General features: G+C 46.0%; 1 protein-coding gene across 6 annotated transcripts in view; it reads left to right on the top strand.

Annotated features, from left to right (window-relative positions):
• DOCK1 (dedicator of cytokinesis 1) overlaps positions 1-27,616 on the top strand; it is a 485,590-nt gene that overhangs the window by 329,677 nt on the left and 128,297 nt on the right. The window contains exon 30 of one of the 6 annotated variants that reach the window (XM_073884746.1): positions 22,632-22,762. The exons of the other annotated variants lie outside the window; for them this stretch is intronic. Coding sequence (XP_073740847.1) covers positions 22,632-22,710 — 79 coding nt within the window. The 3' untranslated portion in view covers positions 22,711-22,762. Of the gene's footprint in view, positions 1-22,631; positions 22,763-27,616 lie in introns of those variants that run through there. 6 annotated transcript variants of the gene reach the window in all.

Here is a 27,616-nt window from a genome sequence, read left to right as displayed (position 1 = left end):
CAACCCTCAGTTTGTTTCCTGAGATTAAGAATTCCTCATATCAGTGAGGTCATAGGATACATGTCTTTCTCTGATTGACTTATTTCACTCAGCATAACACCCTCCAGTTCCATCCACGTCATTAACAAATGGCAAGATCTCATTCCTTTTGATGGCTGCATAATATTCCATTGTGTATATATACCACATCTTCTTTATCCATTCATCTTGACAGCGATTTTTAAAGTGACTCATCTTTTTACTCTTTTCAAAGCTTCAACTTCATTTTCACATAAAAGTCAACTTTCCTTTCATAGTCTTACTTTATCATTTTATATAATATCCACCAGGAGGTTATGCTAACAGGTTTAATGGGTAGAAACCAGATGGAGAGCACGTACAACCGTGTGAACATACGTGTATGTGCTTTGTTCTTAGCTCCCATCCATAGGGGAGCCCCTGAGTGGAACCTGTAGTAGTGTCATTGTTGTACAGATTCAAAAAAAAAGAAAAAAAAATCCAACAACTCTGTTCAAGTAGAAGTCAGATCCTCCTTGGTGACTGTTGGGTGTAAGGCGTTTCTGCCTACGGAAGTCTCTCCAGTCGGTGGACTTTAGAACAGGGGCCTGCACTAGATCGTGTTGGACCTTCCCACGGAGAGACACAACGCACTTAAACTAGCGTTAAGTTAGTCCCGTCGGTGACGTAGCCAGGGGTGTCTGCTCTCACTAACTAGCATTCACTGACCTCTGAGGTGGCGGGTTAGATCCTCTGAAAGTGAGACCAAGTTTTATGAAGATCTGGGAGAAAAGTCATAGAGGAAGCAGAACTAGAAGTCGGTGGACCAGAGGGTTGTGTTCTCTCTTTTCTCCTAAATACCCTGTCATCCCATCCTGGGGAGAATTGGGTGAGGGCGAGGGAGTGCCAGCAAACTGAGTTCGGAAAGTTATAAAGGAAGGTTGATTTAACTTGAAAGGGAAGACCCTGGCCCTGAGTACTGAACCTCATCAGGATGTGAAGCACCAGCTAATCACGTGGTAATTGATGTGACCCATAGTGCCTGATGACAGGGTGACTGAGGTCACATGGAAAAGCACCATCCAGGATGTGAGATGGCGGGGGCGGGGGGGGTGCTGGGCATGGGGTTGTGGAGAGAGGAGAGGAGGGAAATTTATTTTGTTTTCCTTCAAAAAGATGTGCTCTTTCTTATCAAAAGGTAATCACCCATCTTATCAAACTCATAGAGATGCTCGTAGCATTTTTTACCAAAATAGCAAGTTTCCTTCTGAAGACAGAATGTTTGTTACTTCTAAGATGATGGGGGCAGAAATAAGTACCTAAATAAGAAATGAGTTCCTAAATGGACTCTTGAGGTGTGAGCCCCTAGAAACTCCAGCATGGGACCCGCCACCTGCTGTAGGGGGCATCTGGGTTCCCAGGAAGTATTTGATGAATCGATGAATCTGTTGTTCCTGTGTCATACTTAATTAATAATTTTTCCATGTAGTGTCTCCTACAGGGGGGTGTGAATCCGTGCACATGGCTTTTTCACAATAAAGTAGCATTCATGGTGCTTTGAGACAGCTTGCAAAGGCCCAGATCATTTCTTAGAATTCCAGGTGTGTTTTGCAGGAATTATTATCAAGGAGGACAAAAATCGTCATCGTTAATCTTCATGAAGCTGTTAGTCTGAGCTACACGCTGTACTCACATCATTTTATTTAATCCTCTCAGTCAAAGAAGGGCGGTCATGTGGTCCTTATTTTGCAAGCCAAGTTGATACTGAGTTAGGAGTTCACATGAGGTCGTACGGCTAAACAGTCAGAGAAGACCAAATTCAGATCAGGTTTGCCTGGCCCCAAAACTTGGCTGTTCTAATTAGCTGTTCTGATTTTTTAATCTTGTGACTTTTCACCTCCATTGCACCTTCTTTTCCCCTGTAGGGGTGAACGGGGTGTAAAGGCATGCGATCACCCAGGATTGTAACTGCTTGGACAAACCTTCCCATTGTTTTGATGTGGAACCTACTGCACCAGTGCTAACCCTCTGCTAGCTAAGCACATGTCTGGGACCCTAAAGAAAAAAAATTGTTCATGACACTTGTCAAAGATCAGTAAAGCAGGTTTTGCAGTGGGAGAGAGAGATGGGGCTCCACTCCAAATGCAGCCGGGGCAAGTGGGGATTTATAGCACGGAGCAGGTGGGGGTCCGTGGATGGAAGATCACCGAAGAAACATCATGGGTAAGGGGATATCCTGGCTAAACCGACCTCAGAGGCTTCCTGCTGAAGGCAGGCCAGCGTGGTCAGACATCACCGGGGGGGGGTAGTAGGGGTGAGGCGCCCCATCCCATATCAAGGGTGGCGGATTCTGACTAAACTGATTTAGTGGGGTTCTTGCTAGTGGTCCATGTGGAGATGAATACAGAAGCCCAAAAGTCAGGGCCTGTTGAGGGGAGAGTTCAGGGGAGCCTGAGTTTGTCGAGGAGAGAGGATCTTTGTCAGGGGCCAGAGACAGGGCGGGCATTCAAATAAAGGTGTTAGCGTTCTCTGCAGAGCCTGCCCTCATCCTTCTGCAATGTGCTCTGCAACAACAGCACAGACAGAAGGCCCCTCTAGCCTGGGCCGCTTCCCCGCGAGACCCCCACAGGTCACTCCCGTGGGCTTGTGAGCTTGGGAAGAATGGGAGAGGCTGTCGGGCTGAGGGAGGGTCTATTGGACTCCACCATTTGTCACTCGTCACAGCAGGGCTTGTCCCACGGGATACCTCCCTCTAACTGAATTGTAGAAAAGTGACCTTACAATTGGGTCAGATGTCCTACTTGGAGAACACATTCATTTGTTTAGAAGTTTTTGTGGCTTTCAAAATGAATTTCGTGTATTATGTTTTATTATTTATTTATTTTTTTATGTTTTATTTTTTAAACAGGGAGGAACCTTTGTTCTTTGAGTAAAATGCCCTCATAGTGAACATCTCTCTTGCTCTTTTTTTCGTTTTAAATGTAGACAAAAATACCACACATGTCACCGAGCATAGCTTCACCTTTCTCCTCACCGTGCAATCAGACGGCTTTCAGACACTTGGAAAACCGAAGGCCAAAATGAGGGGGACCCACTCAGCCCCGACAGCTGCTGGGGACAAGGCTGGCAATTTGTTCACCGTTCTTGCAGGCACTTCGCCCCTCTTGGAGTGCTCTGACATCAGCGCACTCAGGGCGTCGGTCAGTGACTGCAGAGACGCAGGACATGCGGGCAAGTTCGGGGCTTACAGCAGGAATGCAGGATGCCATGCTTCTCCAACATCGGCTGAGAGCTGACCTGGGTCACGTCGAATCCAGGATGCCCTTCCGGGTTTTTTGCTCCAAGCTGGGGAAAATCAAAGACTTATTTTCCACTTTCCAGTTGCAAAATGGTACAGAAGAAACAAAAGATCAGTTCAGGGTCATGGTCCTCATTTTATTCCTTGAGTTAGCGAAATCGCTGACACTGTTGAGTTTAGCAAGTTACTCTGTTGGAGTTTACAGTACAACCTTATTTAATACATTTACATTTAGTGAGTATTTGCTTCCAGTAACCTCCTTGGCTTCCTTGTTTGGTTTGTGCTGGAGACTTTGTCCCTGTCTTTCCAACGTGGCTGGGAAGGGAGGCCCAAGGGCTTTGCCACACTGATACAGTTTTATTTTTAAGTTGAAAAGTGGATTTGTTTAATGCCCTTCAAGAAGCAAATTCATAAAGCTGCGGCATTCCTAAAATGCTTTGCCAAAGTCATAATTGGTAGAAAGTTAGCAAGAGAGAGGGATTAGCTCGTTGAGCCAAGGCACGGCAAATTGTAATGGTCTCGAGTAGTTTTGTGGCTTGTTGAGAAAATGATACATGGGTTAGTGTGTGTAAGCACCCAGCCATTGACACAGAGACCGCCTTTGCTGGGAGAATTTGTAATAGGACGGTTCTCGCCCCTCCTGGAGGAACATAAAAGGACATATCATTCCAGAAAGGATTAGGAGGAGTCTTTCGTTGTTTGCCAGGGTTCGGTGCTGTTCCTTGGAAATTGGTATAGCAGGTGCTGCTTGAGCACATGATGCCCCTGGAAAGGCACATGTTCGGTCCTCCTTGTCTCGTGACTCAGGGACCCAGAGAGCCTGCGGCAGTCAGAGGCCAGCAGAAGCTACCCGACCTCATCCAGCACCCACACATTCTCATCGCCAGAGTTGGCTACCTATTTTAAAGGGAGAGTAGGATTTGAATGGCAGAAGGTGTGTGTGTTGGGGGCAGTCCCGGTGCCTTGGGGCGCAGAGTGTGCACAAACGGAGGGCTACGCCAGGGCCTTTGTTAGGGGATCACCTGGTAACCCAGGATGGCTGAGCGGAGAGGACCACGGGATTTAGCAGGCTAGGGCCGTGGAGAGAGGCTCTCAGACCAGATCACAGGATTCCTGAAAGGCAGCCTCAGGATGTATTGTTTCCATAGGAACCGCGAAGGGGTTTCTCATGCGTGAGGGCAGGTGTAGTCACTCCCCGCGGCTGCTGCAGCAAGTGACCACAAGCAGAGTGGCTCACAGCACAGTCATGATCTCACAGTTCGGGGGGTCAGGAGTCCAAAATGGTCTCCTGCGCTGAAATCAGTTGTCCGTAGGGCTGCAGTCTTTTCTGGAGGCTCCAGGGGAGAATCCGTTTTCTTGCCTTTTCCAGTTCTGGGGGCCTGCCCGCCTTTCTTGGTGCATGGTCCGCTTACATCTTCAAAGACAGCAGGGACCAGTTGAATCCTGCCCACACGGTAGAAGTCTGACAACGACCCCTCTGCCTCCCTTTCCCACTTAGAAAGACTGTTGTGATTATACTGGCCCCACCTGGAGAATCCAGGCTAAGCTCCCATCTTAAGGTCAGCAACCTGCAACCTTCTAATGCCCTTGCACGTAACATAACCCCCATTCACAGCTTCTGCGGAGTATGGCAGACATCATAGGGTGGGGGCTATTATTTTGCCTACCGAAACAGGCATGGTTTTTCTTGTTTGTCCTGATATGTGAATTCTACAATAGGGCTTGACACCTACTCGGTGCTCAAAGTTATCCTGGAATGCATAGTTCGTTTACCACGCATTTTCCTTTCCTCTTTCTTTTCTCCTTCCCACCACCAGATGTGCTTAGGGAGATAATGTGTGCTTTTTGCTGTAGGAAGTTCTCTACAAGGTTTATGGGGGCACTGACTGAATTTTGTCCTTTTGTACAAATTACAGACAAGTGGATCCTCAGTGGGGGTGGTCCCCCTTCTTCCGGGTCTCCCACTCAGGGAAAAGTGAGCTGTCTCCTTTGGCTTAGCCGAGTCAGAGTTTCTAATCAACTAAAATTTAAACAAATGTAGACTTTTTCATACCTATTACATCTTACCACACCATCACGTTGGCAAAAAAAAAAACAAAAAAAACAAAACAAGAAAATCAGGAAAGACTCAATTGCCTTGGCTGTTGTAAGACTTTTACCCAGCAAAAACAGTATTATCTTCAAAATTGGTTACAGTGTGTAAAATTTTATGTATATAAGTAAGTGTAATGTTTTGGTGGTTTTTAATCTTCTTTCTTTTATTTTTTATGGGGGGTTTTACCAGTTTCTTGGAGGAAAACCTGAGGGGAAGAAGCAGGTATCCCCACTCCCAAAGGGGAAAATCCTCAATCATTGCTTACTGCAGCATCATTATTGCAAAGGAATTTGAGCTGGTTTTCTTTAAGTGACTTCTTTCATCAGGGTTATGGAGGTATAGTCTACAAATAGGGCAGTTCATCCATTTCAAGTGTTTAGATTGTTTTCAAAACCTACTTGATTCTGAGATCCTGTTGGGAGAATGAGTTTGAACTGTTGCTACCCTTTTGCTTGGCTTTGTGGAAAGGTTGGTAGTTCATGGTTATGGTCCTGAGGAGCACCTTTATTAGCCCTGATTCTGATTTCCTTGGATCAGCAACATCACATGTGCCTGAAAATACAGCTGTTATTTTGTCTTTCGGTGGTGTCCCATTCTTCAGGGCTTCAGGCATACAGGGTCACAGAATCTTCCAGAAGGCTCCAAGTTTCTGGGCCTTTGTGTTAAGCATGGAAGATCTCGGGGCCTCTTTCCTATTCCTGCTTCATTCTTTCCTCTTTCTGGAAGAGAAGTCAAAGGCACAGACTGATGTGACTTGCACAGAGCTCCGAGGTTCCTCCATGGAGTCTGTGAGCCTGAGGGACAGGTAGGGACTTCCGGCAGGTAGTTGAATCCTAGAGAGCAGGGCCAGCACCTGTGTCCTGTGTAGGTGATCCGCAAGCCGCCACCGTCTGGCTGAGTTGTGCGTAGCCTCCTTGAGGCTTTAGCCACCAGATGGGGGTCTGCCCAGAATGAACGGTGGTCAGAATTCAGTTGCCGAGATTAATTTAAAGAAGCCAGTGTAAACCCCCACAAGGCGGTCACCCTCCACCTTTCAGTCTCCATACCATACTCTCCCACCCAGTGTTTTCTTCTCTTTCCTCTTGGCCATTTTTCCCATGCTTCTTCAGCAGCAATAAGTGGGCGGTTGGCTCCATAGTCTCTTTACCTCAGCATCTCCCAGAGTTACACTGAGTCCTGAGAGCAGACTCTGTTTTGGTGACATACAGTTGTCATTTCTTAATGGCAGACTTTTATAAAAGAAACACAGGAAGAAAGGGCAGTCTCTGCAGGGTGATACTGTGGACCTGTCAGAGGGGTGAAACAACGCAACTCGTGGATTGTCAGCGACTTCTGTTTTCTGCCCTCCTGCCACACGAGAACAGGTACCTGTGCAGAGTTCTCCAAACAAGGGCGACGTGTCCTGTGAGCCCAAAGTGTGGTAGACGAGTGGGGCCTTGGGGACCTGGGGGACCAAATAAAGTGGGGGACCGAGTGTCGCTGGGTCCGTGTTGGCCCCTGGTGCCCTTCGCTTGGCTGCAGAAGCAGGCCTTGAAGGCCAGTTGCAGAGTTGTGCTCCTGGAGCATGGCAGCGGGGTTCTGCTCGGCTGCACCAAGTCATGATTCATCAGTTTGCCTCCACCAGCTGTGCTCCCGCAGCCGCACCCTTGGATGGAACTGCTGGGCTCCTGGTTGGCCACAGGCCATCATCGTTGCAAGTAGCAGGGCAGGGGAGGGAGGGAAGTAGACGTCATAGCCAAGCAAGCCGGTGGGATGGGGGCAAAGCCCTTAGCATGCGCTGAGCCCAGTTTTGCAGCCTTGACCTGATTTCTCAGCATGGCGTTCACAGAAGGCTCCAGAAGGCACGCTGTCTCCCGTAGCAACCTCCCAGGGCAAAGAGCATGGAAGAGTGCTCCTTTCACATCATTATATTCATTAATTATGGAAGGAAGAAAACCATCCTCTACCTACCCAGAAAGGAGTAAGAAAAGTACATAGACTCGCCTACCACACAGCTCTTAGTTTGGATTCCTGCAGATCGTTATGCATGTTTATTTTACTTTCTCGTGATCGTAGTATAAATATCATCTGTGCACTGCATTTTTTTACGCACCAGTCTGTCACAAGGATTTCCGATCTTACTACAGACCCGTCGTCAGCAACTTTCTTACTGGCTGCATGCGAATCAGTCCGGTGATTTGCCAGCACAGTCTCTCATGTTGTATACTTTTAGGTTGCTCTCAAGTTGTATCTGTTACTGATAACATTGTGGTGAGTGTCTTCATGCATATGGTTTCTGTATTTTGGATTATTTCCTAGGATGCATTCCCAGAAATGGGATTACTGGGGCCTGATACATGTTGTCAAATTGCTTTCCAAGAGGATTTTTACCAATTTTATTGCACCCTTGTCAGAATTCAGTATTATCCTCAAAGTGAAAATTTTGTTAGTTTAACAGGTAAACAGTTGCCTTATTTTGTTTATAACTGTATTTTTTCTTTCTTTTTTTTTTTTTACAGGATAATATAGTTTCTATCCATTTTCTTTTTTTTTTTAAAGATTTTATTTATTTATATGACAGAGAGAGACACAGCAAGAGAGGGAACACAAGCAGGGGGAGTGGGAGAGGGAGAAGCGGGCTTCCTGCTGAGCAGGGAGCCCGATGTGAGGCTCAATCCCAGGACCCTGGGATCATGACCTGAGCCTGAGCCGAACACAGACGCTTAATGACTGAGCCACCCAGGCGCCCCTATCCATTTTCTTTCTAACTGTAGTTTCTGTTCTGTAAACTGTTCACATGTTTTGCCTATTTATGTATTGGGTTTCAATGTTTTTTCTTAAGAATTTTATTAGCATTTTTAGACCGTGTTCAAAGGAACCCATTTAATTTTTCACAAATGCTTTTTTCTGTGTTGTGGTTTGCCATCTCATTTGGTTATATGTATATGAATGTATATATATATATATGTTTAAGGCTTAATATGTTTATCCTACTTTACATACAAATATTAACTTCTCACATCTTTCCATCTGTCTCTTTATCATTTCTCTATTTTGGCACCCTCTGTCTACAAATTTGACATTCAATTCTAGGGTTTATATTTATTTTATTATTTTATATTTACATTTTTAGTTTAATTTGGAATTTGACTCTGTGCTAAATGTATCTGAATTGATTTTGAAATTGCAAGTAGTTACTACGACACCATTTATTAAATAATCTTCTTATAGTTTCAGTTAAATTTTTTAGGTAACGTTTTTGGTCATTTCTGGGTGATCTGTTGCTTCAGTGATATCATCTTTAATTCTTGGGTCAGGACCACAGTATTTTGATTATAACTGTAAGAGCATGTTTTAATATCTGGCAGCTCTAGAAGCTCTGTTACCCTTTGTTTCTTCTTCATTGTTCTAAACTGTTGTTCTAACAAATGAGATTTAAAGTCACATTGTCTAAAAAAAATAAAGTAAAATAAAATGATATTGTCTAATCTCCTCTCAGAAATAACTATTTTCACGTTCTGATTGGATTTGTATTAGATCTGAGTGTGAAACAGGCACATTTTATGGTGCTGAATTTTTCGTGCTTGGTGTATTTTGTTTATTTCATCAAGGAGATCCATGTTTATTTATGGGAAATATTGGAAGATAGAAAGTAAAATTGGGGCATCTGGGTGGCTCAGTCGTTAAGCATCTGCCTTCAGCTCAGGTCATGATCCAGGGTCCTGGGATCGAGCCCCGCATCGGGCACCCTGCTCTGTGGGAAACCTGCTTCTCCCTCTCCCACTCCCTCTGCTTGTGTTCCCTCTTTCGCCATGTCTCTCTCTCTGTCAAATAAAGAAATAAAATCTTAAAAAAAAAAAAGAAAGTAAAATGGCTAGTCACTCACTAATGACCTTGCTGACCGTTTTACGTAGAACTTTCTGGTGTATTCATGTTTCCTCTTTACTGGCTTTGGCGGTGGGGGTTCCCCACCCTGCTTCCCCGTCAGTGTGGAGGTCACACAAGGTGTCCATGCAGAGCAACCCAGATGCCATCTGTCCCATCTGCAGGAGGCCGGGCTTTGGGAGTGAGGAGTGCAGGCACACTCACTTGGTGAAGGTCAAGCTGTCCTTGAGGTCTTGGTTGTCTTTATAAACTGCTGCTGGGGCAGGGTGGAGTGTGGGCCATCTAAGGATGCTCTTCAAAACACTTCAGCAATCTCACCGTGGTGCTTTACAGCCTGTGAAAATGGCTTTGTAGCCAGAGGTTACCTGGAAGCCCTCCCTCTGGCCTCAGTGGAACTATCTGAGCAGATGATTCAATGAGCTGATTTGATAGAATTGGGCTTAGGTGAGCCTAGGGTGGCCCCTCCCTCTCAAATCATCTGTCAGATGCCAGAGCAGGTGTCCTCCTCCAGTAGCTGTGGGATCCTGGCATGTGCCTTTTCTGGTGGGCTTCCCAGGCCACTTGGCCCCCAGACTCAGCTGCCCGCCTGCCTCTCTCCAGTTCTCCTTTTCCTGCCTTCGCTTCGGATAACTTCCAGTGTAGACCTCCACCTGACTCCCTTTCCGCGGTAATTAAATGATCCCTTCATGTGCCCCTTACTTTCCCTCGGAACTTTTTTTTTTTCCTGCTCAGAGAACACTTGAGTCTGTTGATTTTGAATTCTTTAATTATTTGTCTAAAAATGTCTTCGGTTTGACTTCGTCTTTGAGGACTGTTTTAGGTAAAGAATTTTAGACTGGCTGTTACTTGTTTTCAGCAACTTGACGATAATTTTGCTGTGATTTGGCTTTCATTGTTTCTATTGAGTCTTGTTGCTGCTCGGATGTGCCTTTTCCTCTGGTGGGGTTTTCATCCCAGTGTGTTTGTTTATTTATTTATTTATTTATTTATTTTTAACTTTTTGTTACGGGAGCTTTTGTATGTATGCAAAAGTAGAATAGTATAGTGACACCCTGTTACGGCCGTCATTCAACTGTAACATCATAACCCATGGCTAAGCTTGTATGTATCCTTCTGCATCCTGGCTTGGCTTTCTGATATGACAAAATTACCCTGGCTGATCTGGTACATTTTTTGCCCCGTACCTGGAATCAGCCAGTGAACTGTAGTTGCTTTTCATGGGATTTGGTATTTAGAGATCATAAGCTGGGAAATGAGGGTGGTCATTACAACTGAGTTTGTCGTTGCCTCCGAGCCTTTTAGTAGGCAGGACTGGGCAATACATTTTCAGTAGAAAAAGCAACGACAGGAAATCCGACTGATATTTCCAATTCCACGTTAGGATTATGGAGTTTTTACTTACCTTTTTTTGTTGTTGTTTTTATTTATAAATTTCTTTTTCTTCCACAAAAATCTTGGTTCCTAATTATGCTGGCATAATGACTTTTTCCTTTATCCATATCTGTGTGTAATTATATGTGTATAGGTGTGTGTGTGAATAATATATAATTTAGAATACATAGTATATAATAGAGAATAACAGCGTATAACATTGATTTATCACACACACACATATAAGTGTGTAGAATAGTTTCAGAATAGAAATACCAATATTATTGTTAACAATGTGATTACTTTTTTTTTTTTGGATGTATCCCACAAGAAATAAACAGTCGAATTATTTTGTTTTATGCACACTTGAAGTGATTCCTCTATGTGGCTAAAGTCATCAGTTTGATATTTAGGATAATTTCATTTTATTTTTGAATTTTATTGGTTGCCCTTTTATTTTGTTTTATAATTATGTGTATCAAATATACTAAAGAGACATGTTTAGGTTACTTTCATTTCTGCCCCTCTTTTTCTCTACAGGAAAACGTTAATTTGTTGTTTATCTATACATTGTTACTTAATTTTTAATGTAAGTAAATACACAGATATATATTCCTCTCCCATTCTTATTCTTAATTAAATGGTGGCATGTTATATAAACTTTTCTGCCTTGCTTTTTCCATCTGGAAATTAGTCAGGAGCAGTACATAGAAATATTTCTCATCACTGTTTACCACTGCATTGTACTCCATTGTATAAGTGTACTGTGTAGTTCATTCGGTCCCTATTAATGGACGTTTGATTGTTCTTATTCTTTGCTCTAGCAGATGGTGCTTTAAGTAATGTCCTTGTGCCCACATCTTTCCATAGTTTTGCCAGTGTATCTTTCTGAAAGGTTATTTGCGGTGGGTTGGTTAGATGAAAGATACGTAATTTTGGTCAATAATACCCAATTCCATGTCATAGGATCATTCAGTTGTCCATTCTCACCAGAAATAAATGGCCATGCTTATTTCCCCAGTCTTTCCAACATATTATGTCGCCAGACTTTTATATTTTTGCCAATTAATCAAGTAGGAAATGACATCTCAGTGTCATTTTGTACTTCTAGGTATATGTGCTTGGGGGGGATTATTTGCTTGTTTTCTACAGTGCTTTGAATTCATAATGTTTTGGAAAATCCTCAGTCAGTCTCTCTATTGTTACTGCTTCTCTCATTGTCTTTCTCTCCTTTTTCTGGAACTCAGTTATATATATTTTTAAGACTTTTTCATCATAACGACGTATATCTCTTATGCTCTTTTTTTAGTTAGGCTTTCCATCCATTTTCTGTCTGAGCTTTAGTCTAGATTTCTTTTTCTGAAATATCTTCCAGTTCCGTATTTCTTTTCTCTGTCTTATATTATGCTGGTAAACCTATGTATTATGTTCTAAATTTCTGTTATGGAATTTCCATTTGGTTATTTTTGCTAACCCAACATAAAATTATTTATCCACGTTTTTAATCACTGAAACACTATTGGCAGGTCTGTTTCTGTTGTCTTTTTTTTTTTTTTTTTTGTGGGGAAAGGGGTCTTGGTCTGTGGTTGTATCTTGATTTCTTGTATGCCTGGAGTTTTTAAATTAATGCCAGAGAACATGTGAAAAATATTAGAGTTAATTGGATCTGGATGATGTTACTTAAGATAGGATTTACTTTTTTCCTCATTTCATGTGTTTTTATAGTATGTTTTTTTAGATACTGTGATCAGACCTCTTTTCCGTGATATTCACAATGAGGGTAAGAGTACTTTGTAGTAGAAAACAGATTTTTTTATTGCATTTCTTTAGCTTGTTACTTTCAGATAATTATAGATTTCCCTGCAGCGTTAAAAAATACAGTGAAGAGATCCATGTACCCTTCACCCAATATCTCCCATTGGTAACATCTTATAGAGTGATGTTGTATCACAACCAAGAAACTCGACATTGATGCAATTCATGGACTTTATTTAGATTTTACTAGTTTTACATGAGCTCATTCGTTTGTGTGTATGGTGTGTGTATTTAGTTCTGTGCAGTCCATCCCACGTATACATTCATGTGACCAACACCGCAGTCAAGATGTGAATACTTCCACCACAGGATCCTTCCTGTCCCTTGGGATAGCCACAGTCACTCCCCTTCTCCTCGCCCTCCCTAACTCCTGCCAACTCCAGTCTCTTCCTTGTTTTTTACTTTTTTTTTTCACTTGAGGGGTGTTCTGTAGATGGGGATCATATGGTGCATAACCTTTGAGAGTGGAGAGTTTTTCACTCAGCCTAATTCCCGTGAGATCCACCTGAGTTGTTGTATGTATTGTTCGATTTTCCTTTGATTGCTAAGTACTCTTGCATAGTAGAGATGTACACACTTCTAACCATTACAGGACATCTGGGTCATGACCAGCCTAGGGGCTCTAATGAGCAAAGCTGCTGTGGTCACTCGTGTAGAGGGGTTCATGCCTAAAGAGTAGCTGAGTCATGTGGTAATCGCACGTTTAGTTTTACAAGAACCTGGGAGTCGGGGTTCCAAGGTTGCTGGGCCTTGGGGATGGATGTCATGACTGAGACTTTGCCTCTCCTTCTGCCCCAACCATGGACACAGATCTAGAACCTGACCATGGACACAGATCTAGAACCTGACTGCTCCTGGTTTAGGGAAGAGATTGGGAAGCCAACGGGTGTCTTCTCCTTCTCCTTCTGTTACTCAAGGCTCTTGGTTACCAGGGTCAGGATACAAGCTCGGAGTAGCTTGGGTACAGCGTGGGTTTACTGAAAGGGTTGTTGAGGCCTGTGTAAGGCAGTATCTAGATGGGCATCTGAGGGTGATCAGAACTAGTGGCTTGAATGTTGTCTTTCCTCTTTGCCTCTGAGTGCTGCATTCCTTCTTGCCTTGTGCCTTCATCCTTGTGGCAGGCAGAGAATATGGCCACTCACCAGCCCCCACGGCTCCTGTGCTCAGAGATCATACCTGACCCTTGTTGCAGTTCTAGAAATCCTGGGTGGAACTCTGAATCCCCTGGGGGGATTCAGATGCCTCATATCAGCCCAGGTATCAACCAGGTGCTGGAGATGGGGGATTGTTGTAAGCCAGAAGGACTCCCCCCCCCCCCCACTCCCCGTTGGGTCAGTCCCCTGTGAGAACGTGAGGGGGGTGGGGGCTTGCTCTAGGTCAGACAGGGCTCAGCAGCCGAGCTACAGTTGCCTAGTGTTTGTCTTCTCTTTGTTCAGGACGCAGAACTCAACCTCCCTGCTCTACTGTTTGTTATAAGCCTAACTAGATAGAACTCAGGGACAGACGGCATTTCCACTCACGAGCCAAGTGGAGTGAGGTGCCGGCCATAAATGGTTAAACAAGGGGTCATTAGCAGCACTACTGTGTGTGTGAGGAAGCAGGTGCAGCTAGACTCTGTGGGCTCCCTCCGTCCCCACAGTGCGCTCACTGACCTGCACCATCAGGCTCGGCCCCCGGTACCCCTCTGGAGCAAGGATCTGCGGCCTCACAAGGACGTGAGCTCCAGCGGATCCTTGGAAGGTCTGCGTGTCCCAAGTGCCTCCAGATATATTTCATCGATTTGTCTGAGCTGTCACGGTTGGCCTCTGACAGCATTTCTAATAGACCGCTCTGATTTTGGACAGTTTTCATTATGTGCATTTCCAATATGACCACTCCAGGTCGGTGTCTCGCTCTCTCTCTCTTTTGTTCTCTTTTTCTCTTTAAATCCTCTGTAAAATGTTTGCTGGGGAAGCTGTGTCACCCCAAGATGGGATATTTCCAGACACTGTGGGCTCTGTGAACCCCTAACTCCAGCCTCTAGGAAGGCAGCTGCGAGTTCTCCCAGGCTCCCGGACCTCAGGGACTCGGGGGGCTTCTCCGGGGGGGGCACCCTCACTGCTACAGGTGAGTCACTGGCCGCCTCTGCTGCAGAGCTCTCCCGCATTGCTTCATAGGACCTGGGGGCGTGAAGCCGTGCTGTGGGTCTCTTGTGTGTCTTCACAAGAGAGAGGGGCCACCAGCGTGTGTCACAGGGCTTCAGGGTAACGGTGGGATAATGTTGGGAAGAAAAGAAAATTGGTAATGGACGGATCTCGGGTGTGACATTACTGTCTGACTCACTTGTTTTCGGGTGCTTTGTTGCGTACAACTTTGTACGCTCTTGCATCCCTGTCACTTGATTAAAGGTGCGCATGTCTCCGCTTCCTGCTCATCAGGTATGCTGTTGACCACGTCGACTTAAGAGGGAATAAGGTTATTCACGTTGCTCACCCACAGCAATGGGTGTTATGTTTTGCACTTGCCGAGGAAAACCTGCTGATGATGTAGAGTGACATCTGACCAGCTGAGAGTTGGTATTGGCAGATGAATCTCAGGGCCTGTCTCTGGCCACTCCTTTGCTGCCTTGTAGTCGTTGGGGATATCGAAAGCCCAGATGGGAAGTCCCAGTTTGACAGGTTTCAGTTTGTACTCTGGAAGACTCTGGGGAAGAACCAAACAAGGTCCCCGGCAGTGCCCTGCCCAACCTGCTGACCAGGAGCTCAGCAGGACCATGAGAAGGGGTCTCGTGGCAGAGTGCCCCCTGTGGGATGCCGGGAGGCCTTCCCTACAGCACCGTGTGGAGGGTGGAAGGCTGCCCAGGGCACGAGACTTCAGGGAAGCGCAGACTCGGTGGGAGTGGCCTTTGCAAGGAGACATTAGTTCAGGTGAGAAAGAAAAAATGCCTCTCTCTGAAGAGAGGATGCTGGTGGCCTGAGGTGGCTGTGGCTCTCCCTGACCTGTGGCTTGGCGCCCGTGTCTGGACACTGAAGGGCCAGGACCGAGTTTCATGTGTCACTGGCCTCCTCCTTCGGTGCACCCAGCCCAGACCGGGTGCACAGGCCAGTCTCAGTGAGGGGAGCAGTGGCTTTGCTGCTGAGGTGGACATAGGTCCTTCACCAAGGCACACTTCTCCCCCTCCTGACCTGCCCGATGGGCAGGTCGTCTTCTTGAACCTGCTGACAGCTCTGGGAGGGTTGAGTGCAGGGCTGGAGGCTGGGAGAGGGGAAGGGTACTTGCCTGCCAGATGAGCCAGGTGCTCAGCCCCTCTGAACCTGCCAACAGATTCTGTGACCAGATTGCCCTTAGATACTGCATAAGACCTAGCATTGGAGGTGGCACCCAGGATATAGTTGTGGAATGACTACATGAAGAAAAGGAAACCAGCAGAAACAGGAGCGTTCTTCATTTACTAAAAAACCCCGTGAGAACAGCTAGGACTCCTCCTCCCCCAGAGCCCCTCCCCTGCCAGACTCCTTACCTCTGACTTGCCCTTAGAACCTTCCTGGTCACCTGGTCTACCTCAAGCATTCAAGCGCTGAGCCGCTTCAGTTCTCAGAGAGGCGACAGTGGCTGCACCAGTTTGCATTCCCACCAACAGTGCATGAGGGTTCCTTTTTCGCTACATCCTCACCAATGCCTGTTGTTTCTTCTCTCCTGATTTTAGCCATTTTGACAGGTGTGAAGTGATATCTCATGACAGTTTTGATTTGCATTTCCCAGAGGATGAGTGATGTTGAGCATCTTTTCATGTGTCTGTTGGCCATCCGTATGTCTCCTTTGGAGAAATGTGTGTTCATGTCTTCTGCCCACTTTTTAATTGGATTATTTGTTTTTTGGGTGTTGAGTTGTGTAAGTTCTTTATATATTTTAGATTCTAACCCTTTATGAGATGTCATTTGTAAATATCTTCTTCCATCCCGTAGGTTGTCTTTTAGTTTTGTTGATTGTTTCCTTTGCTGTGCAGAAGCTTTTTATTTTGAGGAAGTCTCAATAGTTTATTTTCGCTTTTGTTTCCCCTGCCTCAGGAGATATATGTAGAAAAAAACATTGCTATGGCCAATGTCGGAGAAATTACTGCCTGTGCTCTCTTCTAGGATTTTTATAGTTCTAAGTCTCATATATGGGTCCTTAATCCACTTTTGCATATATCTTTGTGTGTGGTGTAAGCCAGTGGTCCCGTTTCATTCTTTTGCATGTAGCTGTCCAGTTTTTCCCACACCATTTGTTCCAGAGACTTTTTCCCATTGCATATTCTTGCCTCCTTTGTCAAAGATGAATGACCATATAAACATGGGTTATTTCTGGGCTTTCTGCTCTGTTCCATTGATCTATGTGTCTGTTTTTGTGCCAGTACCATACTGATTTGATTACTGCAACTTTGTAATATAACTTGAAACCTGGAATTGTGAGGCCTCCAGGTTTGTTTGTCTTTTTCAGGACTGTTTTGGTATTTAGGGATCTTTGATTCCATGCAAATTTTAGGGTGGTTTCTTCTAGTTCTCTGAAAAATGTTGGTATTTTGATAGGGACTGCATTAAATCTGTTGATTGCCTTGGGTGGTTTGGATATTTGAACAATACTTCTTCCAATCCATTCGCATGGAGTATCTTTCTACTTGTTTGTGTCATCTTCAATTTCTTTCATCAATGTTCTATAGTTTTAAGAGTACAGGTCTTTCACCTCCTAAGGGTTGTATCTTATGTGAATTGTCCTATTCTTGAATAAGGATGACAGAAGTGTGATGGGGGGACGTTTGGGCTGGGGAAAGGAGCCCCTTTAACAAACACAACCTATAGTTGTATGCCCATGGAGGCTCGGGGTTACAGATTATGAAATCAGTTGGTTATAATATATTCTTTTTGTTCTTAAAAACATTTATAGGTCTAACTAAGGTCTTGGCAATATGATAAACCTAAATCAGGTTTGTGAACAATACTTAAACCTTCTCCATTGGAGATTTTTTTTTTTAAAGATTTTATTTACTTATTTGAGAGAGAGAGAGCAGGAGAGGGGGGAAGGTCAGCGGGAGAAGCAGACTCCCCGCCGAGCAGGGAGCCCGATGCGGGACTCGATCCCGGGACTCCAGGATCATGACCTGAGCCGAAGGCCGTCGCTCAACCCGCTGAGCCACCCAGGCGCCCTCCATTGGATATTGATAATTGGTCTTTTAAGTTAAGTTAAATACAAGGGTCCTCTTTGGGTATGGACAGGTTCTGACTTCCTTACAGCATGCCCTGTGGTTTTGGGCAAGTTTCTTAACCTCTCTAGGATTTTTCCTCGTCTCTGAAATGAGCAGACGTTTTACTTGCTGTATGATTTCTGAGGGCCCTTCTCACTCAAAAATTCTGACTCTACTTCAAAAAAGTGGATTACCTCTCTATACCTGACTGATTATATGCCATGCAGCACCAGGCTCCATTATAGAAACAGACTAGCCAATTATTTTTCACATAGACCTTTGCAAACCACTGAAACATGAGTTACTTACAAGGGAAGGTGGAGGGAGAGGGAGATGTGGTGCCTACAGCAAGAACCTTCCCTGAGCAGGGCGGCCGTACCTGCCGGCTCCCGGAAGGTCCCCACGCTCCTCCCAGCACCTGAAGGCACAGGCCTGTTCTTGGCACGTTGGTGCCCCGTGGATTGACCCAGGCTAACTGCGCTCTGATTTGCAAAACAAGTGATCTAGCAGTTGAGTTTGCTTTTGTCTCTTTAGCAGGCTGTTAGAGCAGGCAAGTCAGAAACCTGCTGTTCTCTGTGTCCGTGCCACTGAGGCACCGTTCGCAGGAGCTGAGGTTGCCCTCGTCCTGTGCCCACACACCCCCACCCCGCTCCCGTCAACTCTCAAAGTGGTTGCTGTCCCGAGTAGTCTCTGCTCATCTCGTTCAGTGCTGAGCACCTGCAAACCCCAGGTCCCTCGGAAGGTGCAAGCCTGTGCACAGCCAATTCTGGACAAGGTGCTGTGGGCACGGGGAGCGAGGCCAGCAGGGGTGGCCTTTCTGTGGCGTGCATTCAAGGAAAGGAGGAGGCATGTCGCTCAGGGATGGGATTGATATGAGGAGAGGAGCTGGCCCTCAATGCCTGGCTCTTGGGGGCACGGCGAGGGAGAGGGCAGTCTGGGGGAGTGTCCTGGAGGGCCTTGTCCACCTTGTGGTATGAGAATGAGCTGTGGCCCGTCAGTGGCTGGAGGTAGAGGCGTCCGTGTCTTTCACCGGGAGAAGGCCTGGGACGGGGACTCGGGTGCACTTGCTGTAGCATCAGGTGAGGATGACTGTGGGGCATGGAGGCCGGTGGCCAGGACGCGGCAGCCAGTCACAGCACGCAGGCCATCAGCGGCTGGGGAGCGCACCCGAGGGGGGGAGTCTGTTGTTTCGGCAGCTGCCCGGCTGCGGAAGGCAAGGAAGGTGCTGACAGAGGGCAAGGCTGGATGCTACGACCAGAGCTAAGTTGGTTCGAAGGGAAGAAGGCCATCGCAGATTTGATATGGGGTTTGCTTCGTTTGAGAAGCTTCTGGGAGGATGGGCTGGCCAGGAGAACTCAGAAGCGCAGGTCTGAGGCTCAGAAGCAAGCGGCATCCAGAGGACCTAGTCCCGGTGGGGGGTAGAGAGGTGATGGGTCACGAGAGCAGTCGTGCTGGCGGTGAGCAGAGGGATAGGAGACATAGGGCACTGTCATGGGGGCCATCTTCACGGAAGGGGACAGTAAAGACGGTTGGGCATTGAGCACGGAAGGAGGACCATCCTGGCAGTGTGCAGCTTACCCCAAAGAAGGAAGCATTCAGTGGGATTGTTCTCATCGGGGTTTTGTTATCAGGCAACAGAATGATACTCCTCAGAAATTCAGAGCGTCTCTGACTCTACGTCCCTCCCCGATTTTACAGGTACAAATTTTAGTGACTCTGCAGTTACGTTTGAGAATCTTGGACTGTTGAAAACATAAAGCAAACTCTCATGGCATTGGCTGGGGAGGCCCTTGCAGTGACAGCTCAGTGAGGGAGGAAATGAGGGGAGTGTTTTTATAGGAAAGCGTTGACAGCCGTGGGCATCGTGTTGGAGTCAGGGCATGAGCTCACCACCCGTAACCTATCGGGTACCTTCTTCTGTAATGCTGGTCTGGACAGTGCTCATTTCAAAGTTTTGTTGATACTATCTTGAGGGGAAACAAACACGACTTAATTAACCCCACCAAACCTACTGTTGGAAAAACAGTATTATTCCTACCATGGGTAATAACCCATCTGGAGGGAAAATAATCCATTAAGTGTGAATCAATGTGAATTTAAAAACTATTATTAAGATCGGATTGGTTCCTAGTTATGAGCACCATAATTTTAGTATTTGCTCATGCGTACTTTGTGATACCATGTTCTGTGACCCTAAAACTTAATACCCATACAAGTAATGTCTATATGGTAAATTAGTTTCAAAAATCACAGGTAAGCCAATCAAATGTTTCACAGATGAATCCCTTTGTTTAGGGTTAATTTAAATCTGTGACTAATTAGATAGTGATCCCTTGTTTCGAAATTCTAGTGATAATTGTAGCAGAAGGTGAATTTGTTTGCATTTTCAATAAATCATTCATTAACTGAAATGAAATCTTTTCATTAAATTACCTCTCATGGTTGAGTTAATAGAGAGTTTTCCTTTCTTTTTAAATTTACTGGAGTATCCTTCAGTTCTCCTTGAGTGAACCAAGCAATTGCTTTGACCGTTGTCAACCAGAAAGCATTTCCCCTCAGCATTCTCTCTTCCCCAACTGGGCCATAAATTGTCTCGCAGCTGAGATTGCTGTCTGCTTCCACAGAGTGTGGAGGCGGACGATCTGCTCAGAGCTGGTTCTTGTTACGCTTTACGAAGACACATCAAAACTGCTATTGGTTAATTTCAAGAGAAACACCTAGCAAACTTATCTGGGTTTATATCACGAGGCCCAAGGCTACAGTTAGAACATCACTTTTGAAAATCCACTGGTCACATTTGTCAGACCTTTACTGCATTTTGATTGTGGAAGGGACATGAAGGCCCTGCTTGTGAGAGACAAGGGAAAATCTGCCGAAATCAGATGATCTGGAGGTGTTCAGGGGAGGTGTGATACAGCCGGCCAGGGTACCTGTTTTGTGCTGAATTATGTCCCTCAAAAGATAGGTGGAGTTCCTAACCCCTGGTACCCGTGGATATGACATTATTTGTAAATAGGGTCTTTGCAGACATAAATCACGTTAAGATGAGGTCATACTGAAGTAGGGTGGACCCAAATCCAATGACTGGTGTCCTTATAAAAAGAGAACGCGGGGCCAGACGCAGACACACATTGTCACATATTGTGACGATGAGGACAGGGGTCCGAGTGACGTATCCACAAGGGATGTCAACTATACCAGAGAGAAACTAAGGGAAGGGCAAGGAACAGGGTCTCCCACACCGGCTACATAGAGAGCATGGCCCCACTGGCACCTTGATTTTTTGCCCGTGTGAGGGACAAAATTCCTATTGTCTCTCGCCACCTGTTTGTGGTCATTTGCTCCTGCAGTCCTGGGACACGACAACATCATCTGTCAGCACGTCTGGTTGAGTCCTGGTGTGGCCTAACTGATTCTTTGTGGCCACTCTGGAAGGGAGGGTTTGGTCAGTTCAACTAAGGTCTTACACCCCATCCTCACCTCAAACCTGACCTCCTGGCTGTTTTCTCCCGCCTTTCTGGAGGTAGGGTTTGAAAAAAGAAAAGGGTCTTTGTGTGTGGTATCACAGACTCCGTATCCTTTCTTGGAGCATGCTGGCCTTTGGGAGCTGACTCTTTCCCCCGTGTCCGTCGTGTGCTGAGAGGAGGTGAGCCAGGCACAAAGACTGCGAGAACCATGGGAGGGAAGGGTGGCCGGCGGCCTCCAGGGCCTCAGCAAGCTCTGCTTTCCTCCCCGGAACACCGCACAGGCCAGCCCAGCCTGTAGAGGGGAGCAGGCACCCTCCCCTGGTGGCAGCCGCTGGTGGCCTTAGCCCAGACATTGAGAGATGAAACCAGAAGGCCTGTCTCACGGGTGCCCCTCTCTGCACCTCGGTCCCATGCCTTTCCCCATCGGCCTGTGCTTTCCTGGTAATTCTGACTCTTTTCTGAACTACCTGGAGAAAATCAAAGAGGAAATGAGCCACTGAGCCGAAGCAGTAAAGGTCGGTATGTTCTAGATTGGAGGACCCCAGACAAGGCAACCAGGACCTAGGGAGATGTGTAGAGCATCAGGGACCGCCCGCTAGGAGGGTCGATCAGCCACAAAACAGAGGAGGGTCGCCTCCTGCCTTGGTGTTGTGAATTTTACCCGTCACGCTGGTGCCAGGAATTATATTCTGGTGTGTCTTCCCTTTTCCTTTACAGACCCTGCGATTCCTTATCTATCTGCTCTGAGTTCTCTTGTGATTGTTCACTTTGGGGGTCTTTGGGCTGCACGCCGGTCACGGGGATGCCTGCTCCAGGCTTCCTCCTTCCTTCCTTCTCCAGGCTGGCCTGCCTGCCCTCCCTGGGCACCACCTAACTTCCTTTCCTTTGTGTTTGTGCTTAAACTTGTTCCATTTCTTCCTCCTGGCCGTGCTGAAGGCCCTGACAGCCGCTTTCGCCCTCGTCCCACCCCGCAGCGAAGCCAGGTTGGCTGCACCCACTCATTGCAGTCTCCCCAACAGACACCAGTTTTCCCTCAGCTCCCTCATCTCGTTCAAATCCTTGAACTGTTGGGGAGATGTCAGAATCATACCTCCCCTGGGAAGTGGAGCTGATGTTTCTGTCTTAGCCACAACAACACGCATCTGTGCCGTGGACTCTCTGTAAAAAGAAGCCAAGATCCAGAGGGGGGGGTGGGGCTTGACGCTTTTTCCATTTACGGTGAGAGGCTGAAGTCCAGCTGTGAGCATGCCCTGGGCCTCGGTTTCTGCACTGCTGTATGCAGGGCCAGAGTGCAGGTTTCGTTCTAGATCGGAGGGTTAATGATCGCGTTTCTCCTAGGTGGTTTCACACACGGGCCAGCATGATCCAACGAAAGCTTTGATAAGTAAATTTTGCTTTCTTTGTTTGAGCTTCTAGCCGCATGTATTGATTCTAGCAAAATGACCCAAATGTTTGGTTGATTTAACAAATATCAGTTTGCAAAACTAACTTTAATGAGTACGAACAACTTTTTTTTTTTTGTAGGGCTAGGAGGAAGATGGCCGTTTGCAAAACAGCCTCACTTTCATGGTATGGAATAATAATTTTCATCAGGGCAGGATGATCGTTTCTCAAGGCTTGGAGCTCCCCCGTGAATATGCACATCCAGGTTTCCGTATTGGTAAAAAAAATAAAATAAAATAAAATAAAACCTGAATGTGTTGTGAGCAGGGGTTTATACTGAGTCAGCGACTGCAGCATCCTTGGGCATGAAAGAACACCAGGAGCCCCCTGCCACCTGACCTCTGTGTTTCAATTTGGTGATGGTCTCCTGGGCCTCTTTCCTTCTGGTGGCCCTGTGGGTTGTTAGCACGGCAGGGATTTTCAGTGGCAGGCTTCAGATTCCGCGTCCCGTTTGGCATACAGCAGAGCCTCGAGTGCCGATTGGGCCCCCTTCGGGCCCAGCTGTCGTCCACCGTCTGTGTTTCCTCCTCTCGGTCTGCCCTGGAAGATGTCAGATGAGCCTTGACCTCTCTGCTTGGCCTACCTGAGCCTGCCATGCCCCTGGGGCCCCAAGGGTGCCTGCCCCCTCTGCACTCACCTGCGAGGGAGGAGGCACGGCAGGTGGGTGAGGAAGCTGCTCAGGCATCACCGAGGAGACAGATGGGCCCTGAGCTGAAGGGCAGGCACCAGGATTCGGTTCCTGGAGGGCCAGAGCTCCTGTCTGGGGAGCTCTGGGGCTGCTCCGCAATTCTCTGTTAGCTCTGCCTGCCTCTGCATAAAAGCTTGCCTGCTCCCCATAGTTTAAGTTAATTTGAGGATGGGAGGTTTAATATCACACTATACACGCGGTGCCGGCTTTGTGAGCAGTGAAAAGGCAGGTTTGAGGTCACTAGAAAAGCTGCATTGTTCTTTTAATTTCTAGCTCCTTGAATCACCAGCGTAATTTTTTTTTTTTTTTAACCAAAATGTAGCATGATTAAATCCTGTGTTTAAGTTTGGGATAAAAATCAAAACCACTCTACGTTGTTAAAAAAAAAAAAAAAATTATCCTGACACTTGTTAAGAGGGTGGGGATGACTGACTTTATTCGGGACTATTGTAATAGGCGTCAAGAGGGAGATCGGCTCAACTCCGAATATAAGAACAACTTGGGGAGGTGTGGTCAAGGAGCAGGCGTGGGGGTCAGTGGATGGATAATTACTAAGAGTTGGGCATTCTCGGATATCAGCTTAATGTGGTTCCTGCTAAAGGTAAGCCCGGGGCTCATACATCCTCCTTGGGGACAGGGAGGATCAGATCTTGAGCGTGGGAGATTCTCTCTACACCGACTCTGCAGGATTCTTGATGAAACTAGCCTGTGAAGGCCCAGCAAGGTTGGGGGTGAAAGTCAAGGCCTCGTTGAGAAGGGGGCCCAGGAGGGCCTGCCTTAAGTTTGGTCAATGAGAGAGTCTGTCTGTTGGCACTTGATTTAAAGTCTTGTTACTCAACGGTTATTGACGTTTTCTAGGCGAGGCATTGGGGTTTAAACAATTCTTAGTGGAAGATGAGAAAGTGAGTGTCATACAATCACAGGGCATTGAAAAGTGTGGTGTGCCTTCCTCCACCGGAAGCGTTCACCCTGGGCCAGCCTGACGCTGTCGGAGTTCAACAAAGAAGCTATTTTAGGGATTGTCCTCACAAGATTTTTAACAGTTTGCTAGGGTTGGGAGTATTTGAGAATGAGAAGGGCGTAGGGTGAAGGAACATCGTCTGCAAAGCAGTGAGGAGCATACGCGTCTCCTCGCTTCCCCGGATGCAGAGGTCCAGATGGGCCCGGGGGGCCCTGGACGGTCAGGAGCTGAGACAGGAAACTAGGCAAAGGGAACATTTTTCCACCGTTCGTAAACGGATCCCAACCATGCTGTTCTATGAGGTTCTACCCCAGCAACTTGGTTCTCATAGCCCGGTGACTTGAGACCATCTCGGTGGGGCTTTAGAGAATAAATTTCCTCTTTTGTGATGAGCAACATTCTAGCGTCTTTTTGCATTTATACCAAAGAGAAAACTGTCATGCCTTTCCCTAAAGTCTCTTATGCCCACTCATGACATTCCGTTAAATTTTAAAGCCTTCCAGACTAGGAGGAAGTCTTCCACAGTGTGGTTAAACCAGAATTTAGGTGATTAATTGAAAAAGTGGAAGGATTTTGGGGGCACCTGGGTAGTTCAGTCAGTTAAGCATCTGACTTCAGCTCAGGCCATGATCTCAGGGTCCTGGGATTGAGCCCTGCATTGGGCTCTGAGCAGGGAGCCGCCTTCTTCCTCTCCCTCTGCCTCTCCCCCTGTGTTCTCTCCCTCTCTCAACTAAATAAATACATCTTAAAATAAAAAGAAAAAAGTGGAAGGTGTTTTATGATTATCATACACCTTAAACTTTTTCGCTTTCCCTTTTTTTTTTCTTTTTGCTGATCTTTTTATGTAGGGCCAATGCCTGTTTTTAATGTGGTTCCACTGATTAACTTTCACGTACGATTCCTTTCACATGGAGTTAGGAGATTTTCACATTTTTCTAGTTTTTCCACTTGTCTCCACCCTGCCTAATTTTGCGGAGTTTGTAAAGCTGTTTATCTTTATAATCTTTCTAAAAGATTCAGTTTAGTTTTCCAAAAATGGTTCTTCCTTTTGGGCACTCCTAATGCATCGTTTCATATTGTATTTAACTGCCCATCTGACCTTGGGACTGTGAGCTCTGGTGGATGCGTGCAGGCAGAAGAGCCCAGATGTCTAGAAAGGAGCCTCTGGCTTCAGTGGTTAGCGTGCTGTGGAGACTGGTCAGCATATTTTACTGCGGCTCTGCAAAGTGTCTATGAGCTTGGGAATTTGTTTCCCTGAAAATAATTTTAGAGGATTTCTACGGTACTTGAGTGCCCAACCCCTGTGGTGCCTTGTGCAAGGTTTTGAGAATAACACCCATAATCTCTATGACCAGGTCCTGCCCTCGGGACATACAGTTTAGGAGGCAGGATGGCAGTCTGGTAACACGGTGCAGAGAATGAGATGTGCTCTCAGGGAGACAAGACAAGGAGCTCCCGGGGACACACAGGGAGTAGCGGTGAACATGTGTAAGCATCAACAACTGATCCTCAGGAACAAAATCTTGCAGTAGATGGACAGTCTGTTTGCCATCGGAAAAGAATCCAGAGGGAGTGCACTTAAGACCAGAATGGAGAGGTGGGTTTGCTCTGGCATCTCTATACTAAGGTAGAAGTTTCCCGATTTGTCTCTTCTAGTCGATTTCAGAGGTGGTTTTTCCAGACCTTCATTCATTTCATCTGTTCATGTACATTGTAGACCAGGCTCCTGACCTTTACAGGACCTGGTTGAGCAGATGACCTAAACCCTGGTCTGTGTCATCTATGTATTCAAATCAAGGTCATTGGAGGTTGATTGTTTTTTGTGTTTCTTTCAAGTGTATTTTAGACATATATTGATTTTGAGTTGGTATATGAACTTGAAAACCTCAAAAGTACTTGTGAGAAACACGGAAACTTCTTAGGGACACGTCTCCATGTTCACTTACTCATCACAGTAGACTCTTGACGTTTGGTTCTGTTGCAGTGTCCCTGGTCCACACATTCAGGAGCCGCGAATGATCTAGAGGTGTTCATCTAAAACCTGGTTCATAAACAAGTGAACAAACACACAACAAACAAACAAATGGGCTCTTACACACCGAGAACAAACAGGTGGTTTCCAGAGGGGAGGAGGGTGGGGGATGGGTGAAATCCATGACGGGCAGTAAGAGATACAGACTTCCATTTATAAAGTAAATTCGTCACAGAGAGGAAAAGCACAGCAGAGGGAATATAGTCAGTGATACTGTAATAACGTCGTCTGGGGACAGGTGGTGACTACACTCGCCGTGGTGGGGTGGGGGGCTCTGAGTAATGTATAGAAGGGTCGAATCACGACGTCGTACACCTGAAACTAATTTAACATGGTGTTGTCAGCTGTACTTTCACAATAAATAATAATAATAAAAAGAACCCTGGTTTATAACTGCCCGTAGAATCAAAATGTTTGGTATCATAGGGGCTCTTCAGGGCATTTGAAAACATGTTTGTGTTGATGATGATGAGAACTTTTTTCTTTCATGTAGAGATTTTTTCCAAATTCAGTATAGGGCCTACTTTCTCTGACTCTGACATTTTCTGGTCTTAGGAATTTATCAGGGAAATGTGTTTTGTTTATACTGACTTTATTATGGGAAGCATGGATAACTGTTTGGGGGCTTTTAAATTTATCTCTATGTGCTAGATTTTTAGCTATTATGAAATTAAACCAAAAGTAAAGCAATGGGGGGCATTAAAATTGAAGTTTGAGAATCTGAATGTCTTGATTTCTTAAAAGGAATTTTGCCATAATCTCTCTCTGGATAAGAATTAAGAAAAATATTTATGCAAAGTATAGGAATTAAATTAGCCATAATTGAAAAGATGTAATATGCTGACAATAATTTGGAACTGCTTTAGTATTAAAAGTAGGATCCATTTATAAGAAAATGTTTTCATTTGGTTCTTGTAATGTCAATTTGGTAAGTTCAATATATTGCTTTGAAAATGGGTGAGGAAGGTGAGCGGGCCCCCTCATCAGATTGAGGGCGCCTCTGGCCCTGCCCTGCTTTGTTTGAACATTTCAGTGTCTGTGTTGACTGTTCCATCGTTCGATGAAAGATAGATGAAACGCCTTCCTCAGACACACACGTTAGGGCAGTGAGGCCCTTGGCACAAATGGCACTGGCACAGTTCACCATCGTACGTTTTCAGGATCTGCACTTTCGCTGTGGGACTGGCCCCTCTCCCCTCCCACCCTCCTCTCTCCGAGATGATTTAGATCTTCACTGGGTCTCTCAAACTGGACGCCAGATCCCCAGAAGATGTTCCGGTGTTCAGTGCACCGTGTCTTGGCTACGAGAGCCCAGTCGGCGGACAAATGTGCTCTGCTGTCTGCAGGCTGCTGCGCCCTTCCCAGATCCCTGGGAGTTGGTGGGC

Source organism: Callorhinus ursinus, unplaced genomic scaffold, assembly GCF_003265705.2.
Source record: "Callorhinus ursinus isolate GAN/ISIS: 27379988/994484 unplaced genomic scaffold, GSC_fseal_2.0 scaffold58, whole genome shotgun sequence".
Taxonomy (NCBI): domain Eukaryota; kingdom Metazoa; phylum Chordata; class Mammalia; order Carnivora; family Otariidae; genus Callorhinus; species Callorhinus ursinus.
Note: the sequence above shows the minus strand (reverse complement) of the source record. Positions and strands in the feature narration are given on the sequence as shown.